Source organism: Pelodiscus sinensis, chromosome 19 (assembly GCF_049634645.1).
Source record: "Pelodiscus sinensis isolate JC-2024 chromosome 19, ASM4963464v1, whole genome shotgun sequence".
In the NCBI taxonomy this organism is placed as follows: domain Eukaryota; kingdom Metazoa; phylum Chordata; order Testudines; family Trionychidae; genus Pelodiscus; species Pelodiscus sinensis.
The window spans coordinates 7,014,798-7,034,886 of record NC_134729.1 but is presented as its reverse complement, the minus strand read 5'-3'; the positions used below and the strand labels follow the sequence as shown (position 1 = coordinate 7,034,886).

The window sequence follows — 20,089 nt, the reverse complement described above, 5'->3', positions numbered from 1 at the left end:
ACGAAGCAAGGGTTCAGAGAGGAGTGTACATCCCTCATCCCTCCCCCAGGCCTCCCACTGCTATTCTAGTACCCTAGCTCTCAGAAAGCTAGCGCAGGGAGATGTACCCAAGCTGGCTGTGCAGTGGCCGTGCACACAGACCCCGAGGAGGGGGCCAGAGCTAAGGCACTTGAGGCAGGAGCCTGTCCCAGGTCTGACTGTGCCATGCCTTGGGCCCAGCCAGGTACCCACGCCTGGTGAGACTGCACCATGCCTGTACCCAGCTGTTCCCAGTGGTGGCAGATGGCAGAACGAGGAGCAATGGTCTCTAGTTGCAGTGGGGGAGGTCTAGGTTGGATATTAGGGAAAGCTATTTCCCCAGGAGGGTGGGGAAGCACTGGGATGGGTTCCCTAGGGAGGTGGGGGAATCTCCATCCCTGGAGGTGTTTAAGTTAAGGATGTTAAACACTAGTCGACTATCCGATAAGCATGTGCTTATATTGGATCAGTGACCCCACAGCCATGACTGCTCGGGGGGCTGCCCCCTGGGGACTCAGTCCAGCTTTCAGGGTCCATGATGGGGACTTATGCCCACTGCCTGGCTTCCTGGCTGGGATATCAGCCTCCCTGATGGCTATGAACTAGCCCTATCCTCAGGCAGGAGCTGGCTGGGGAGAAGGGGGCAGAGGGGCTCCAGGCTCCCCAGGGCCCCAGCCCTGAACTCCCATCGCTCTCATGGCTTGTTCTCCTGAAAGCTAAAGGGCCATAATTCCTGTAAGCCGGGTGCTTGTGGGGCTGCTCAGGAGAGATTCCAGTGCCACCCAGCTCCTTAGCAGAGCACCCCAGCGAGGTTTGTGTTTCTCCTGATGGTGCACAGTCACACAGGCCTCAAGGCACATAAAAATGTGTTCTGCACATGGATGAAACAATGCGCATATGGATGGAAAAGATTAGAAGGAACACTGGAAAAGGGGAAGATGCAGGCAGCCCAGGGACAGAGACACAAACCTGACACAGCGAGACAGATGGACAGCCATGACACACAGACAGAGAGCTCCCTCCACGTCTCAGGAGCTGAGCCCTTTGATGGTGCAGGATAATGAGCTCACACCCATCGCTCCTCCCTTTCTGTGCTGGGGCAGGGAGGCAGGACTCCTGGGTGCCATTCCTGGCTCTGCCACTGACAGACTGGTGACCTTGGGTGAGTCACTTCACCTTCCCTCCCTCTGCGCTGCAGCTTCCGCCACGGCAACACGGGGATAAAAAGGGAGCCCCTCCCTGTGGCTTCACTCATGTCCCCAAGCGCCAGTGCCCAGGCTGGTCTGCACTCTGGCTGAACAGCAGGTTGTCCTCGCTCACAGATCAGTGGGAAGCTCCACAGAACCAGATGTGTGTACCCTAGAGAGCTGATCTCCCCCAGGTGCCCCTGCTTGGCAGTTGCAAATTCCTTTAACTCAACAATGAAAAATTGCCCTACTTACATCCCTCTCGCCCTTCCCTACCCACTGGCTTCACTGGATGTGCACATACAGGGGACACTTTGTTAACCACTCTGATGCAGCCACCTCTGGGTTGAACACAGCAGCTGCTTAGCAGTGCGCAACAACACAACAGGCAAGGACCCATAGGCACACAATGCAATATTGGTGCTGCTGAAATAAACATCCCCCAGGGTCAAACCAAGCCTATCTATAGACCTAGTTACACACACATGGGTCTGAAATGCAGAGCTGAACACTGCTGGCTTAGCCAGCTGATGCGCCTGAAATCGTAGCCCAGCATCTCCCTGCAGCCCTGGTGCAGAATCACCCGGCTCCCTCCTGTTCCCAGCTTGAACTGTTTGCAAAACTGGCCCTGCAGCACCATGCACAGTTCTGAGCAGCCCGGATAGCCCAGCCGAGCCCAACGGGACCAGCATGGCAGCCCAACGGGACCAGCATGGCAGCCCAACGGGACCAGCATGGCAGTGAGCCAGGCCCATCCCCACTGTCTACGATCACGCCTGCAACACGGTGCCCGTCCCAGCTGTACCGAGAGGGACACCCCCAGCAAACACAGCTGCAGAGGGCCCAGCCTGTAGCCTTGCCACAATCCAAGGCAGAGGTCTAATGGGCTGTCTGCTGCTGCCCCCTGGGGCTTGTGGTGGGTATCACTGCCCTGACCCAACTACCCGGGCGCACACAACTCAGCCAGGGCTGTTCCCGGCAGATAGCCCCACACAGCCCAGATCCCCCCTCCCCCTGAGAGTTTCTCAGGCCTGTCCCCTGGCTACTCTCCATCAATGGCCCTGGGGAGAACAAGCAGTACCATGGGACTGCTCCTGGAGGTGCCCCTCCCCCCAGCCTGCGTCTGCCAAACCCCTGACCTCAGAGCCACGGGTGTCCATCCCCTGGCACATGGATCAGGACACCAGGCAGTGGCTGCATCTCCCAGCCCCACATACCCGTCTTGTGCTCCCAGCAATGCTCCCTGTACAGCTCCCACCCCAGCCGGGCGGGTGCTTGCATGCAGCGTGCTGGCCTCTCCCTCTCGGGGTCCCTCAGGCCATGCTGGACCCTCTGGCTGCTAGAGGCACCGGCTGGGCCCCCTGCTTCTTCTAACCCAGTGAGCTGACACCGTGCTAGTACTGCCGGAGCAGCCAGCTCCTTCCCTCGCAGGTGCTTCATGCTGTGGGGATGCGGGCCAGCCGCTGGGGAGCACAGAGGGCCCCGCTCTGGCCAAGGGCAGGGGGATGGATACAGCAGTCCAAGCATGCGGGGAAAGAGCCGCCAACCCCACTGAGGCACTGGGCCTGCCCAGTCCTGCCTGCACAAAGACACTGGGGTCAGTGAGAGCATGGGGGGGTGGGGCCCAGCCAGCAGCTCCAGGCAGCTCGTCCCTCTGCTCTATGGTTCTGAGCTCCGTCCCCTGATCAGCACCGGCCCCAGGTGCGTTAGGCCAGCCCCATGATCCATCTGCCAGGTGCAAGTGGCACCCAGGCCTGGAGTGATTCATCCCGGCCCTGCTGAGCTCCCCCGCACGAGAGACTCGCTCAGCCGGTGGACAGCAGGTGTGTGCTGCCCTCACAAGATCTGGTGGCCGGCACCAGGGTCTGATCTACCCAAACCCAGCCTGGGGACAGTCAGCCCCACACAGGGTGCGGCAGAGATCCAGTGCCCGCCTCCCGAGCTGCTCCCATCTTACTATCAGGAGCGGCATCAGCGCGACCAGACCTCTGTCCATGGTTCTGAAATATGGGCAGGAGCTGGAGTGGGACTCTCTGGCAGCCCAATGACAGGCAGCTTATAACCCTCCTTGTCCCACTGTGCAGTAAAAACCCACCTCTGCATTCACAGCCTGCCTCATTCACTCACAGCTTGACCAGCTCTGCAGTCACACCCTACATCCTTAACATACCCCCTGCCCAGCTCTGCAGTCACACCCTACGTCCTTAACATACCCCCTGCCCAGCTCTGCAGTCACACCCTACGTCCTTAACACACCCCCTGCCCGGCTCTGCAGTCACACCCTACATCCTTAACATACCCCCTGCCCAGCTCTGCAGTCACACCCTACGTCCTTAACATACCCCCTGCCCAGCTCTGCAGTCACACCCTACGTCCTTAACACACCCCCTGCCCGGCTCTGCAGTCACACCCTACATCCTTAACATACCCCCTGCCCAGCTCTGCAGTCACACCCTACGTCCTTAACATACCCCCTGCCCAGCTCTGCAGTCACACCCTACGTCCTTAACACACCCCCTGCCCGGCTCTGCAGTCACACCCTACATCCTTAACATACCCCCTGCCCAGCTCTGCAGTCACACCCTACGTCCTTAACATACCCCCTGCCCAGCTCTGCAGTCACACCCTACGTCCTTAACACACCCCCTGCCCGGCTCTGCAGTCACACCCTACATCCTTAACATACCCCCTGCCCAGCTCTGCAGTCACACCCTACATCCTTAACATACCCCCTGCCCAGCTCTGCAGTCACACCCTACATCCTTAACATACCCCCTGCCCAGCTCTGCAGTCACACCCTACGTCCTTAACACACACCCTGCCCAGCTCTGCATTCACACCCTGTGTTAGTATTCACCCCAATCCGCTCTGTATCTACACCCATGTCATTCTCACACAGCTCTGCATTCACACTGTGTTATTAACACATCCAGTCTGTCCTGTTCTGCATTCACACCCCGTGTCATTCATTAAACTCATCCAGTCTGCTCAGTTCTGTATTCACACCCTACGTCATTGTGACAGGGCGTCAGCCCCACACTTGCCCTTTAAGGGTAAATCCCAGCCCTGGCAGAGGGCTGAGAACAAAGCCCACAGCTGAGGCAGATGCTGCCAACTGAGGCCCAGCGAGGGCTGTATCAATAAGGGCTCCAGGAGGGAGGTGAGGACACCCACCCTCTTGTGTAGCTGGGGAGCAGGAGGGACCTAGTTGCCAGGGAAGCTAGAGGGTTCCTGACTTAGAGCAGGGCTGGGGAAAGGCAGGCAGAGCTGGACAAGTTCCCAGGCCGCAGGGCCTGAAGCAAGGCCTGAGAGTACTGGGACTGCAAGGGGGCAGCCAGGGTAGGCAAAGGCAGCAGGTCCACACCCTCCTGCCAATGATGAGTGGCCAGACTGCAGTTGCCCCTGTGGCCGGGGCTGGATGAAGACTGGCAGTGGGTCACTGAGGCAAGGTGGGGCTAGGGGAATTGGGAGGGGAGGGGAGGTCCCAGGAGTGCAGGGACACGGGGCTGCTGATAACCCCCCGGAAGAGACAGGTGCAGCGGGGGCTGCTGGAGGGCAGGGTCCTGGGAGGACGCGGTGGTCTGGGAGCAACACGGGTCCGGAATGGAGAGTGTGGAGTGAGGATACTGGGCGGTGCCCTGTGTGCTGATAGGAGCTAATTCCAGTGCAGGAGGCTCCGGGCAGTGAGTCCGACCCGTGAGTCATTCACACGCCCTGATCTGCCCTGCGCTCACACTCTGCATCGCACACACACCTGCTGCCCTGCTCTGCATTCACACCCTGTGTGACACATACACACACTGCTCTGCATTCACACTGTCATTAACACATGCTGCCATGCTCTGCATTTACACCCTGTGTGACACACACACACTGCCCTGCTCCTTAGTAACATCCTGTGTGATACACACACCGCCCTGATCTGCATTCATACCCTGTGTCATTAACACATGCTGCCATGCTCTGCATTTACACCTGCGTCATTCATACGCACTCTGCCTGGTTCTGCATTCACACCCTGTGTCATGCACACACACACACTGCTCTGCTCTGCATTCACACCTTGTACTATGCACACACACACACTGCTCTGATCTGCATTCACACCTTGTATTATGCACACACACACTCTGCTCTGCATTCACACCTTGTATTATGCACACACACACACTGCTCTGCATTCACACCTTGTATTATGCACACACACACTCTGTTCTGCATTCACACCCTGTGTCATGCACACACACACTATGCTCTGCATTCACACCCTGTGTCATGCACACACACACTCTGTTCTGCATTCACACCCTGTGTCATGCACACATCCACTGCCCTGCTCTGCATTCACACCCTGGGTCATTCACACACACACCCTGCTCTGCCTCCACCCTCAGGCTAATCTTTCAAGTATCGGTAGAACAGATGGCCCCACCAAACAGGTCTGTCCCCTTGGTGCCCCCAGGACCCTGCAGTACCAGTTCCTCTGGACTAAAAATGGGGCCCAGCCAGGAAACCCCAATTTGAACTGGCGGCCACTAAACACAAGCCCATGAGCCATCACCCTGGGAGCGACCTGCTGCGCCAGAGCCGTGTCTGTACCCAAAGCCAGTGGGAGCCCCCCATGCCCCTCAGTAGCAAGGGCAGCACTGTATTGGCACTGCCCCAGCTGTATCAGCACATCCCACTGGGGAGCCACCACACCGAGCTTGGGGCAGAATCTGGCCTGCAGGGATTGAATTTGTCAAGTCCCACAATGGGCATACAGCTCTCCACCCGACAGGCCCTCCCCAGACCCTGCCACCCTGGGGCGCAGCGTCCCTGTGCAGAGCACCATGCATGACGCCTCAGCAGCATGTCACGTGGCCATGTCTGGCCCTGGGTGACCAGAACGTATGGCTGCCTGGGCACCCCCTCCAGAGGGGTCTCCACTCCCACCCAGGGCTGGAGGCCAATGCTCCAGCCAGGGGCCCAATCACAGGAGTGTCCAGCCCTGGGCTCTGTGGGCTGAACCATGGCCCACTGACACCAAGGGACTTGGGGCACTGATGCCATGTCCCCAGGGTGCTGCTGTGGCCGGTCTCCTGGTAGCAGAGCCCCCTGGGCCTGCACAGCCTTCCAACCTGGCCTATCCAGAGCTGACACTAGAATGGGAGGTGGCGGGGGCACGGGGGGGGGGGGTCTCCATTTCTTACCTTGGGTCTCCGCACCATTTGAGGTCTGAGTTCCCCCAGAGCAGCAGCGGATTTAGGGCAGGACGAGAGGGGTGGCTGCCCCAGGCCCCGCGCTTCCCGAGGCCCCGCGCATGCGCCGTGTCAAAGGAGGGGCCCCGCGGCACTCTCATCCGCCCCTGCCTCAGAGCAGGGCAGAGGACTCGGAGAGCTCAGCCCATCTGCAGCAGCGCTGGCTGGCTGGCCCATGCCCAGCCAGTAGCCCCTGAAACTCCCCGCCTGCAGGGGGCGGTATGGGGACACTGTGACATGCTGGGCCCAGGCCCGGCAAGGCGACGGCTCAGACAGACCCAGACCCCGCCGTGGCAGGCAGGCATCCAGCCATCTCTGCAGCAGCAGAAGGATAAACTGAGGCCCAGTTTCTATCATGCTCATGGCTAAGAATTAACTCAGGTGCCAAGGGCCGATCTCTGGCCCATGCAGCAGCAGCACCCTCGCCCCTCCCCAACTGGGTCTGCAGACCCCAAGGGCTACTCCTGAGAACCTGAGCCAGGCATGGGGGCCAGACCGGAGGGTCAAAGCGAGCTGGGAGTTTTGTCTACCCCCCGCAGCCCAGAACGCGCTGCCACGCTCAGGATCCCCAGCTGGGGTAAGGCCCCTGGCAGGAGGAGGGTCGCCCTGGCAAGTCGCCTGGGGGCTCAGGCATGGACAGTGCAGTGGGAGGCTGCCTGCCCCACAGCCCAGCCTGTTCCCTGATCCGCCTGCCTTGCCGTAGAGCCTGGCCCACAGTGCAGAGAAGTCTGAGGGTCACACCCACCTTTATGTCCGTGTCAGGGGTGACAAAGTCCTTCAGGCACTCGATGGGGCCCATCAGGTACGGGCAGCGGTTGGAGAAGACCTGCAGCAAGGAGAGAGCCAGCCCGTGAGACGCCAATGGATACAGGCAGCCCCCCTGGTGCCTGCCGCACTGCTCTGCCCTCCCTCTGCCTCATGGTGATGCCTAGACGAGTCCCTCCACTCTGCCCTTCCACGCCCAGGCTCCTACAGCATTGCACAGATGGCCAGGAGGGCTTTACCCACCACTGAGCTGCAGCCAGCCCGGGGGTGGGACGTGGAAGCTGCATGACCGGGAATTGAGCAGTGCAATAGCTGAGGCTCTTGAGTCTGCCAGGGAACCGTCTGAGAGGAGCTCTGGGGAGCAATGCCTGGGGGGCTGTGCTGAGATATCCGTGCGTCTGTCTGCTGTGACCATCTGTTTGACGGGAGCTAGCTGCAGGGACTGTTGGGCCATGGGTGCTTGGGGGGCTTTGCTCCAGGTGGGCCTTGAATGCTTACTGGAGGAAAGGCTTTGAGCCAGGCCCAGCAGCCTTATAAAAAGGGGCCAGTTGGGAACTGAGTGAGCGTGAGCAGAGGACAGGCAAACAGAGGCACTCCCACAGAGCGTTGGTGCCTTTTGGGGTTCTGTGAGCAGTACACACAACATCTGAAGAGAGGAAACCATGGGCAGTGAGAGATCAGCTGTTGTGACCTGCACTGGAGGCATCGTGTTTGTCTTTCTCCCAGGGGACAGAAGTGACTTCATCTGCACAAAGTGGTCTCCGTGCTGGAAGAGAAGGTTAGAGGACCAGAGGTCCAGCTATTCCCCTGCATTGCCACAGAGACAATGAGGACTTTCTGGAGAGAAGCCAGTGCTTGGTACATCAGGCACCGCATGCTGAAGAACCAGAGGGCAGTGCAAAGCAGCACTGGCAGCATGTGACCTCCACAGGAAGGAGAACTCACATACCCCCGGGGCAGACACAGGTAAGACACTGCTTTCAGGCTCTCTGCGTGGGTACTGCAGTGGAGAGGGGTCTGGAAGAGCTATCTGAGGAAAGGGGCCAGAAGATGTCTCCATCAATCGGAAGGCATGGGATGCATTGTCCTAAGGGAAGGGGTCCACAACTACCCACTCCCAAGAGAAGGAGACGATGGTGGTGATCGGGGACTCGCTTGAGAAGTGCGCTGCCTGCCTGGAGCTAGAATTCAGGCTGTGACGGAGATCAAGCCCTTGGACCGCTACCCCTTCCTGCTTCTTGGGCACCAAGGACACTGCCAAGAATGCCAGTTATGTAGGTGGCATCAGAGAGAAGGGCTTTGGGCTCTGCAACCATGGGACGCTGCTCCAGGAACAAGGATTGCTAGGAAGAGATGGGATCCACCTAATGAAGAGCGGGAAGAGAAGCTTGGCAGGCAGGCTTGCTAACCTGGTGAGAAGGGTTTTAAAGTAGATTCTCTAAGGCAGCGGTTCTCAAACTTTTTGGGCTCCAGAGCCGTTCACATGCGTAGCAATGTCTGCGGAGCCCCAGCAGCGTGTGTTAATTGCGTCAGTTCGGGGCGACTCTCAAGTATGCTTTTGAAGGCTTTCCAGTTTGTCAACCTTGTGGACCCCCTGGAGATGTCTCACGGACCCCTGGGGCTCCATGGAGCGCAGTTTGAGAAACACTGCTCTAGGGGATGGTGACCTTAGCCCTGAGGTAAAGGACAAGAGGAACACCATGAGGAAACAGAAGGGCTTCATCTACAATGCCAGTTTGGCTGGCAGTAAGTATGCAAATTAGCATATTACGGTGTCTCATTTGCATAATTTATGCACACCTTTTTGCACAAAGGCTTTTTGCAGAGAAAAAGGTAGTGTGGATGGGGTTTTTTGCGCAAAAGACCAATTTTCCGCAAGATCCTTATGCCAAGGAGGAGGATACAACAGGTCAATCCTGACCCATACTGAGAAAGCAGGGTAATCAGCTAATTAACTTAGGGCCTGTGTCATTCCAACAGACCCCAGACATCTATGAACAGAATCAAACCTGGGATCTCTGGGGCTTAGTACATGAACCTCTACCACATGAGCTAAAAGCCAGCTTGCTGGTCACAAAGACTGTAGAACAAGCTTGTTATTCTCTCTGTAAGTGGTCTCGGTGCCACTAGACCATGGGACCATGCTCCAAAGCCAGAAGGTGTGTGGGTTACACCTGTACACAAATGCACCAAGCGTGGCTGACAAACTGGAAGACATGGAAATCCTGGCACAATTAACGAACTATGATGTGATTGGTGTAGTAGTTCAGGATAGCGAAACAGTAAATTCAGGATTCACTGGTGTGGCATCCTGACAGGTTTCCTGCTCCATCAAAGGATAATTGCGGGAAACCCCCAAGATTAACACACGGAGGACTGCAGCATAACATTGCAAAACCCATAGACTCAACTGGGATCTTACAAGTATAAAAATGGGATGCTCTTGCCATGGGACTCTGAGGCTGCCTACACTACTGCGTTTTTGCGGAAAAACAGCCGTTTTCTGCAAAAACTCGCAGGGCGTCCACACCTCAAACATGTTTTTGTGCAAGTAAATCGAAAGATCAGAGGGGGCTTTGCACAATTGGTAATCATTCTATGAGGAAGAACACCTTTTTGGCAAGAATTCTTGCGCAAAAAGGCGTGTGTGGATGGGGAAGAGGGGGTTTTTGTGCAAGAAGAGGGAAGAGGAAAAAGCACAGGTGGCCATTCTGTCCATAGCAATCATTGCTTACTTGTGAGAGACCATCCAGCAGCCTGGACGCTCTCTTTCGCAAAAGCCCATTGCATTTTCTGTGCGCTTTTGCAGTGTGGACGTTCTCTTGTGCAGTAAGTTTTTGCGAAGATCTCTTCCAACAAAAGCTTCTTGCACAAAAAGCCTGCAGTCTGATGTAGCCTGGGTTTGGTCCTGCAAAGCCAAACCTTGGAGCCTCAAATCGAGATCAATGGAACCCAGCTCCTCCCTCCTGTTCAGTGTAACTGGCCAATAGACTGACTTGAGCCTCGACAGACTGGTAACTATAAGAACATTGGCAGGGCCGCTGAGTGTGTGAACAAATACATATGCTGCTTTTCATACTGTATTTTTAATTAAAGCAGCTTATTGCCTTTTCCTCTGACAAAGATCCCATGTGCTTCTTAAAAGCATAACAATATGAGTCAACAGGGCGCCCTTGTTGCCAAAAAGGCTATTGGTATATTAGGGTGCATTAGGAGGAGCACTGCCAGCAGATCTAGAGATGTGATTATTCCCCTTCCTTCAGTACTGGTGAGACCCTATCAGGGTTATTGCGTCCACTTCTGGGCCCTCCTTTACAGAAAGGATGTTGACGCATTGGAGAGAGTCCAGCGGCGGGCAACAAAAATGATTAGCGGGCTGCAGCACGTGACCTATGGAGAGGCTGAGGGATTTGGAGGATCGCCTGAAGGAACTGGACTTGTTTAGTCTGCAGAAGAGAAGAGTGAAGGGGGGTTGAGAGCAGTTTTCAACTACCTCAAGGGGAGGTTCCAGAGAGGATGGAGAGAGGCTGTTCTCAGTGGGGACGGGTGGCAGAACAAAGAGCAGTGGTCTCAAGTTGCAGTGAGGGAGGTCTAGGTTGGAGATTAGGAAAAACTATTTCCCTAGGAGGGTGGTGAAGCGCTGGGATGGGTTCCCTAGGGAGGGGGTGGAATCTCTATCCCTGGAATTTTTTAGTCCCGGCTTGGCAAAGCCCTGGCTGGGATGATTGAGTTGGGTTGTTCCTGCTCTGAGTGGGGGGTTGGAGTAGATGGCCTCCCAGGCTGGTGCACAGTGGGGGCAGCCAGCTCCTCCGCCCCTGGCAATGGGGGAGTGGCAGGAGCATGCGGCTCTCACGCCTGTCAGAGGCAGGGGGGACCCAAAGCCGTCCCTCCCCCACCTCAGGTGCTCTCTGATCCCACGCTAACACTTGCCCCATGCTGCTCCCACACAACAAAGGTGATGCACAGGGGCCAGGCAGGGGAGGCTCACTGGTGACTCCATGCACCCTCACTTTGCATAGGGGCGAGTGACACACCCCAGGCCAGGCAGGCATGGGTCGGGCCCGGCTGTGCTTTCTGGCAGTGCAAGGACAGGGACTGCAGGAGCCTTCGGAATCCAACAGCCCAGTACTGAAGCATTTTTAAAGCCCCCCACATCATACAACTCCCCCCCACTGACCGGCTCCCACCTCACACATCTCCCCCCACTGACCGCCCCCACCTCACACATCTCCCCCCCACTGACCGCCCCCACCTCACACATCTCCCCCTACTGACCGGCCCCTGCCTTGCACAGCTCCCCCTGACTGACCAGTCCCTCACCTCACGCAGCCTCCTGTGGACTGACCAGTCCCTGCCTCACGCAATGCCCCCCCAACCCCCGACCAACTGGCACCCACCTCACGCAGCCCACTCTGGGCCATGGAGCGGAAGTTCAGGATCTCCCCGATAATGGTCATTCTTTTCAGCACATTATCAGCAGCTGAGAGGAGGGCAGGGGGGTGGGGGTGAGTTGCAAGGACACATGGGAGACAGGATTGCAAAACACATGGGGTACAACACATCCCTGGGCCTATGATGGGGGACTGCTTACCTCCCACTAGCGCCCCTCACTCTGACCTGCAGCCCTTCCCCTGCCATTCCCCTCCTGAGACCCCAGTTCACCCAGTGCCCCTCACCCCAACCCTCAGCCCCCCTCCTGAGCCCCTCACATCAACCCTCAGTCCCCCTCACCCCAACCCTCAGCCCCCCTCCTGAGCCCCTCACATCAACCCTCAGCCCCCCTCACCCATCACCCCAACCATCAGCCCCCCTCCTGAGCCCCTCACATCAACCCTCAGCCCCCCTCACCCATCACCCCAACCATCAGCCCCCCTCCTGAGTCCCTCACGTCAACCCTCAGCCCCCTGAACCTCCAGCTCAGCCAGTGCCCTTCACCTCATCCCTCAGTCTGTCCCCCTTACTCCCTGCTATTGTCCTCCTGTGTCTCCTCTCCAGTCAGTGCTCACTGCAGCTCAGCCCTGAGCTGCACCTTCGGCTGGCTCTGGACTGGGCAGTGGATTCAGTGGCCAATGCCAGGGATGGGTGAACAACACTTACACGTCAGCCTGGGCAGCAGTGATGCCATCTCCTCAGGCTTGTAGAAGTTGGAGCGGATCTGTACCAGCACATCCATGTTCTCCGTCACCAGCTTCTGCAACACACATAATCACCATGGTAAACAGGGGCCAGCCAGAACCTGCCAGGCCTGACTGGGCCAGAGCCAGAACCTGCCAGAGCTGACTGGGCCAGCGCTAGCCAGAGCCACAACCAGCTAGGCCTGACTGGCCGAGAGCCAGAACCCACCAGGCCCAACTGGGCCAGAACCTACCAGGCGGACGTGCCCAATGCCCCAATCAGCCACACCCAGCTTGGCCACAGCCAGGTGCTGCTGCCACAGGACTTTCCTGGTATCAGTGTTTTACCCAACACCAGCTCCTCTGGCTCTAAGGGAACTCCCAGACACTGACGAACTGGCCCCCCATAACTCTCATGAACCAAAGAGCAGTGGCCTGTGCTCCCCCCAGTTGGCTGGGCAATAGCACACGGAGCTGAGGGGAAATATTCAGCAGGACCCAGCAAGTTAGTGTTAGCTCTGGCAATAAAACCCAGGAGTCCTGGCTCCCATCCCCCTGCACCCACACTAATCCCACAACACTCCCCAAGAACCCAGGAGACCAGCTGGCCCCTCTCCAGTAAGCTGCTGGGCCGGTCGCTGTGGAGATCTGAGTGCAGCCAGCAGCGCCTCCGCCCGCCCCAGCGTCCTACCTTCAGCTCCACCACCTGCGAGGTCACGTGCCACATGAGGTTGTCGCTCAGGAACTTCATGCCATAGGGGCCCAGCAGCTCGGCTAGTGCCCGCATCTCTGGGGGGAGGGGAGGGATTAACTCCTTCTGCCTACTTGGGACAGACCTACACCCCCACTCTCCTGGACAAGGGACAGCTAAGCCAAGCCCAGGCCCTCCCATGCCCCCACATGGCCTAGCACCATACCTGGTCCTGAGCCAGGCAGACTAACTCCCTGACAGCTGGCTGCCCTGCCACGAGCCAGTCTGCCACCAGACGTCCTGAACCTCATCCCCAGTGCTGGCCACACCAGCACCGCCACGCATCTCCCCTCACAAATCCAGAGCCAGACACCCAGCACCAACACACATCCCCACCCCCAGCTCCAGAGCCAGACACCCAGCACCGCCACACATCCCCACCCCCAGCTCCAGAGCCAGACACCCAGCACCGCCACACATCCCCACCCCCAGCTCCAGAGCCAGACACCCAGCACCGCCGCACATCCCCACCCCCAGCTCCAGAGCCAGACACCCAGCACCGCCGCACATCCCCACCCCCAGCTCCAGAGCCAGACACCCAGCACCGCCGCACATCCCCAACCCCAGCTCCAGAGCCAGACACCCAGCACCGCCGCACATCCCCACCCCCAGCTCCAGAGCCAGACACCCAGCACCCCCGCACATCCCCACCCCCAGCTCCAGAGCCAGACACCCAGCACCACCGCGCATCCCCACCCCCAGCTCCAGAGCCAGACACCCAGCACCGCCGCACATCCCCACCCCCAGCTCCAGAGCCAGACACCCAGCACCACCGCACATCCCCACCCCCAGCTCCAGAGCCAGACACCCAGCACTGCCGCGCATCTCCCCTCACAAATCCAGAGCCAGACACCCAGCACCGCCGCACATCCCCACCCCCAGCTCCAGAGCCAGACACCCAGCACCACCGCACATCCCCACCCCCAGCTCCAGAGCCAGACACCCAGCACCGCCGCGCATCTCCCCTCACAAATCCAGAGCCAGACACCCAGCACCGCCGCACATCCCCACCCCCAGCTCCAGAGCCAGACACCCAGCACCAACACACATCCCCACCCCCAGCTCCAGAGCCAGACACCCAGCACCGCCACACATCCCCACCCCCAGCTCCAGAGCCAGACACCCAGCACCGCCACACATCCCCACCCCCAGCTCCAGAGCCAGACACCCAGCACCGCCGCACATCCCCACCCCCAGCTCCAGAGCCAGACACCCAGCACCGCCGCACATCCCCACCCCCAGCTCCAGAGCCAGACACCCAGCACCGCCGCACATCCCCAACCCCAGCTCCAGAGCCAGACACCCAGCACCGCCGCACATCCCCACCCCCAGCTCCAGAGCCAGACACCCAGCACCGCCGCACATCCCCACCCCCAGCTCCAGAGCCAGACACCCAGCACCCCCGCGCATCCCCACCCCCAGCTCCAGAGCCAGACACCCAGCACCGCCGCACATCCCCACCCCCAGCTCCAGAGCCAGACACCCAGCACCACCGCACATCCCCACCCCCAGCTCCAGAGCCAGACACCCAGCACCGCCGCGCATCTCCCCTCACAAATCCAGAGCCAGACACCCAGCACCGCCGCACATCCCCACCCCCAGCTCCAGAGCCAGACACCCAGCACCACCGCACATCCCCACCCCCAGCTCCAGAGCCAGACACCCAGCACCGCCGCGCATCTCCCCTCACAAATCCAGAGCCAGACACCCAGCACCGCCGCACATCCCCACCCCCAACACCAGAGCCAGACACCCAGCACCACCGCACATCCCCACCTCCAGCTCCAGAGCCAGACACCCAGCACCACCGCACATCCCCACCTCCAGCTCCAGAGCCAGACACCCAGCACCACCGCACATCCCCACCCCCAGCTCCAGAGTCAGACACCCAGCACCACCGCATATCCCTACCTCCAGCTCCAGAGCCAGACACCCAGCACCACCGCACATCCCCACCCCCAGCTCCAGAGTCAGACACCCAGTACCGCCGCACATCCCCACCCCAACACCAGAGCCAGACACCCAGCACCACCGCACATCCCCACCCCCAGCTCCAGAGCCAGACACCCAGCACCACCGCACATCCCCACCCCCAACACCAGAGCCAGACACCCAGCACCACCGCGCATCCCCACCCCCAGCTCCAGAGCCAGACACCCAGCACCGCCGCACATCCCCACCTCCAGCTCCAGAGCCAGACAATCAGCACCGCCGCACATCCCCACCCCCAGCTCCAGAGCCAGACACCCAGCACCGCCGCACATCCCCACCCCCAGCTCCAGAGCCAGACACCCAGCACCACCGCACATCCCCACCCCCAACACCAGAGCCAGACACCCAGCACCACCGCGCATCCCCACCCCCAGCTCCAGAGCCAGACACCCAGCACCGCCGCACATCCCCACCTCCAGCTCCAGAGCCAGACACCCAGCACCACCGCGCATCCCCACCCCCAGCTCCAGAGCCAGACACCCAGCACCACCGCGCATCCCCACCCCCAGCTCCAGAGCCAGACACCCAGCACCGCCGCACATCCCCACCTCCAGCTCCAGAGCCAGACACCCAGCACCGCCACGCATCCCCACCCCCAGCTCCAGAGCCAGACACCCAGCACCACCACGCATCCCCACCCCCAGCTCCAGAGCCAGAAACCCAGCACCACCACGCATCCCCACCCCCAGCTCCAGAGCCAGACACCCAGCACCACCACGCATCCCCACCCCCAGCTCCAGAGCCAGAAACCCAGCACCACCACGCATCCCCACCCCCAGCTCCAGAGCCAGAAACCCAGCACCACCACGCATCCCCACCCCCAGCTCCAGAGCCAGACACCCAGCACCACCGCACATCCCCACCTCCAGCTCCAGAGCCAGACACCCAGCACCGCCGCACATCCCCACCCCCAGCTCCAGAGCCAGACACCCAGCACCGCCACGCGTCCACACCCCCAGCTCCAGAGCCAGACACCCAGCACCACCGCGCATCCCCACCCCCAGCTCCAGAGCCAGACACCCAGCACCGCCGCACATCCCCACCCCCAGCTCCAGAGCTAGACACCCAGCACCGCCACGCGTCCACACCCCCAGCTCCAGAGCCAGACACCCAGCACCACCGCGCATCCCCACCTCCAGCCCCAGAGCCAGAAACCCAGCACCACCACGCATCCCCACCCCCAGCTCCAGAGCCAGAAACCCAGCACCACCGCGCATCCCCACCCCCAGCTCCAGAGTCAGACACCCAGCACCACCGCGCATCCCCACCCCCAGCTCTGGAGCCCACTGTCCTGCTGCCCCACGTCCCACTCCTGCCTCTCCCAGTGCTGCAGAGCCCCGCAGAGCAGCCACCCTGGCCTCCCATGCTGCAGCCCAGCCCGCAGCCAGCCAGGGCCAATGCAGTCAGCTGTCCCACCCTCACGCAGCCTCTGCATCCCGGGGCCCCATCCTCAGCACATGGAGTGGCACCAGCTCACCTGAGACGTCTGAGAACTCCTCCGCGCAGAAGCTCTGCTCCCCCTCCCTGGGGATGCTGATGAAGGCCTGCATGGCCGGGGACAGCACAATGGCCCCCATGCTGGCCTGGCGCAGCAGCGCCTCCAGGTACCTGCAGGAAGCCCAAAAGCATCCACTGACCCCATCGGCCAGGCCCAGCATGAGTCTCCCAGCATGCTCCTAGCAGGGGCAGCCCGTGATTAGTCACGGCCATTGACGGCCATGTAGGCGGGGGCGCCATGCGCCTTCTGCCTAGGGCACCAGCTGCTGCAGCCGGCCTTGGGCCGCTCCTGGCTCCTAGTCCAGCTGCCAAGGCCCAGACTGCCCTGGGGTGGGATTGAGGGGGCACTGGCAGGGCTGGGATAGCAGGGGGCTCCGGGTCAGAACTGAGGGGCACTGACACGGGCAGCCTGCCCCCTCACTGGCTCCAGAAGTAAGTTTTTGTTCCTTCTCCTCCCCAGCCCTGTTTGCCCAAAAACTGCAGCAGGGCCAAGCATAGGGGGAGGGTCCAACACCCCCCTCCCGGGCAAACCCCCCTTGTCCCGCCATGCCCCACTCTGCCCCTTCCCCCAAGCCCTACCTCTGCTTAGATCCACCCCCTCCAACCTCCATTGCACCCCTTGCCTGAAACCGGGGGATTACTGGGAGGGCCTGGCACAGGGCAGGCTGGGAGATGGCAGCAGAGCAGGCTGCCAGGTCACTCCGGCACCCGCTGCCATGGTGAGTGTGGGTGGGGGGCCTGACTCCCTGCTGCCACCCCACACCAAGCCCCCCAGGCTGCCCTGAGCCCTGCGACTAACATGGAGGACCCTCCTGTCCATAAGGCAGTTGAGGCAGCCGCTGAGGGACCCCCAAATTTCAGCGCCTGGGGCAGCTGCCCCGAACTGTCCTGTGGATGGGATAGCTCTGCCTGCGAGGCTGAAGGGCCTGACTGCACCTCCCCTGGCGGCCCTGTGCTGGGCAGAGCCACCCACTGCCCTCAGAGCATGGACTCCCCCGGTGCACAGGGCCACAGACATGGAGGCAGGACCCAGGACTGTCCCTGGCAGGGGTGTGTCCAACCAGCTCCTACACACCTCCAGTAACAGGGACTTCACAACCCCTGCTCCACAGCCCGCCATGAGGTGTACAGGTAGTTCGGAATAGGAAGCCTAGTCCGAACTACCTAGTCCGTGCCGTGTGTAGCTGCGGGCACGGAGTCCGCACTAGCGGACATTTAAAAATGGCGGCGCCCGGCAACATGCAAATGAAGCCCGGGAAATTCAAATCCATTTGCAAGTTCGTATGACTACATTAACCACCCTGGTTCGATCTAGGGCAGTAGTGTAGACATACCCTGAGATCTCCCGCACAGCAAACAGCTGCTTCCTTCTTCTCTTCAGCTGCATTAAGGACAGGACATGGAGAACTGGGCACTGCCCTTCCAACAGCCCTTAACGTAGCTAGAGACTCGTCAGGTCGCCCCGGGCCCCTTCTGCTCTACACTCCACATGCACAAGACTCTCAGCCCCTTCCTCACATTCTTAGCTCAGCTCACCCCACCTCCCGATCGCTCTAGGCATCTCCCAGGCTCTTCTGCCCCATGGCCCAGGGGTACCCAGGGCTCTGTCCTGCCCCCAGCCCAGGTCCCCACCAGTTGGTGTAGATGGTGGTGAGGGTCTGCTCCCCGTTGGAGTCCAGGGGCTGCGTCTGCTGGAGCAGCACACTGCGGATGATGCGGCTGGTGTCCACGCACATGAACTGCCCCAGCGACTGGAGGAAGGCGAGGTAGGCGCGCAGGCCGGCCAGCAACTCGGAGGGCCGCGTGATCTCCTGCGTCGCCTGGTTGTAGTTGGCCATGGACACGAAGGATCTGTACGGGAATGGGGGGCTCAGAGGGTGCTCGGCACAGACTCTCTGTTGAGCCCACAGCCCCCCCCTGAAAACATCCAGACCCCCCCACCCCCATTGTTCCTGGAGAATGGGCATCTCCCAGCACAACCAAGCCCAGAAGCTGCCTGGGGCTTGTGGATCGAAAAGCACCAATATCCATCTCAGCTTCTGAATGAGAACTGTGGGCAGGGACAGGCCACTCCCGCACCCCCACCCAGCCACCATGGGCAGGGACAGGCCACACCCCCACCCAGCCACAATGGGCGGGGACAGGCCACACCCCCACCCAGCCACGATGGGCGGGGACAGGCCACACCCCCACCCAGCCACAATGGGCGGGGACAGGCCACACCCCCACCCAGCCACGATGGGCGGGGACAGGCCACACCCCCACCCAGCCACAATGGGTGGGGACAGGCCACTCCCCCACCCCCACCGAGCCACCATGGGCAGGGACAGGCAGTGCCCAGCACCAGCCATGGGACCCACGCACTTGTTGAGCCGCATCTCCAGGTGGCTGCTGAGGTACTCGGCCGGCGTGACCGTGTGCTCGAACACAGTGAAGCTGGGGATGTGGTTGAGGCTCAGGGAGAGCTCGCTCAGCATCTGGTGCAGCTTGTCCATGCTGGGGAAGAAACGCAGCACGGTCACTGCCTGCTGCCAAGAGCTTGGGAGCCTCCCCCCGCACTCCCACCAGCCCGACGCCGCCCAGTCCCACAGCCCAAATACGGTGGGATCATTTGAAAGAATGGGAAAGAGCTGCACAGTGGACAGCCCTGACGCCTGGGTTAGCCCCCCCCCCCTCTGCTCCCAGGGGTGACAAGCAGCCCGGACGCCTGGGTTAGCTCCCACTCTGCTCCCAGGGGTGACAGGCAGCCCGGACGCCTGGGTTAACCCCCCCCCCCCTCCACTCCCAGGGGTGACAGGCAGCCCGGACGCCTGGGTTAACCTCCCCCTCCACTCCCAGGGGTGACAGGCAGCCCGGACACCTGGGTTAACCCCCCCTCCGCTCCCAGGGGTGACAGGCAGCCTGGACCCCTAGGTTTACTCCAGGGGCGACTGTCAATCCGGAGCTCTGGGCTCACTGCCACCTCTGCGCCGAGAGGCAATGGGGAGCCCAGTGAGCCAAGAGAACGGTGGGCACCAGGCTGGCTAGGGGTGCTCACGCAGGGCCAAGTACCAATGTCACTTCTCGGGTCGGAGCCATCAGCCCCTCTGGTGACCCAGAGCCCGTCCCCTCACTGCCCCGAAGCCCCCCAGCCATCTGAGGGATGGGAGTCCCCCAGGTAGCAAAGAGACTCTAATGCCCCCCTGGAAGCCCCCCACGCTGTGGGCTTACTTGGTCACCACACTCCGGTCCTTCCTCTGGCTCTCAGCCCCTGGCTTGTCCCGCTCCGGCTCCCCCTTCTTGGGAGGCTGTTTATGGCTCTTCTTGTTCCGGGCCTTGCTGATGGTGGAGGCGCAGTGCTTGGGCAGCAGCTTCCCAGGAGACAGAGACGGGGCACTGAGGGTCTGTCTACACTACCCCCTAGTTCGAACTAGGGTGGTTAATGTAGTCAGACGAACTTGCAAATGAAGCCTGGGATTTGAATTTCCCGGGCTTCATTTGCATGTTGCCGGGTGCCGCCATTTTTAAATGTCCGCTAGTGCGGAC

General features: G+C 60.5%; 1 protein-coding gene across 1 annotated transcript in view; it reads right to left on the bottom strand.

The window, feature by feature from the left end:
* NCKAP1L (NCK associated protein 1 like) overlaps positions 1-20,089 on the bottom strand; it is a 68,838-nt gene that overhangs the window by 21,512 nt on the left and 27,237 nt on the right. The window contains exons 19-26 of the mRNA XM_075902081.1: positions 19,775-19,914; positions 18,929-19,060; positions 18,197-18,415; positions 16,545-16,675; positions 13,016-13,113; positions 12,308-12,401; positions 11,608-11,690; positions 7,191-7,271 (exon numbers count right to left, since the gene is read on the bottom strand). Coding sequence (XP_075758196.1) covers positions 7,191-7,271; positions 11,608-11,690; positions 12,308-12,401; positions 13,016-13,113; positions 16,545-16,675; positions 18,197-18,415; positions 18,929-19,060; positions 19,775-19,914 — 978 coding nt within the window. The remainder of the gene's footprint in view (positions 1-7,190; positions 7,272-11,607; positions 11,691-12,307; positions 12,402-13,015; positions 13,114-16,544; positions 16,676-18,196; positions 18,416-18,928; positions 19,061-19,774; positions 19,915-20,089) is intronic.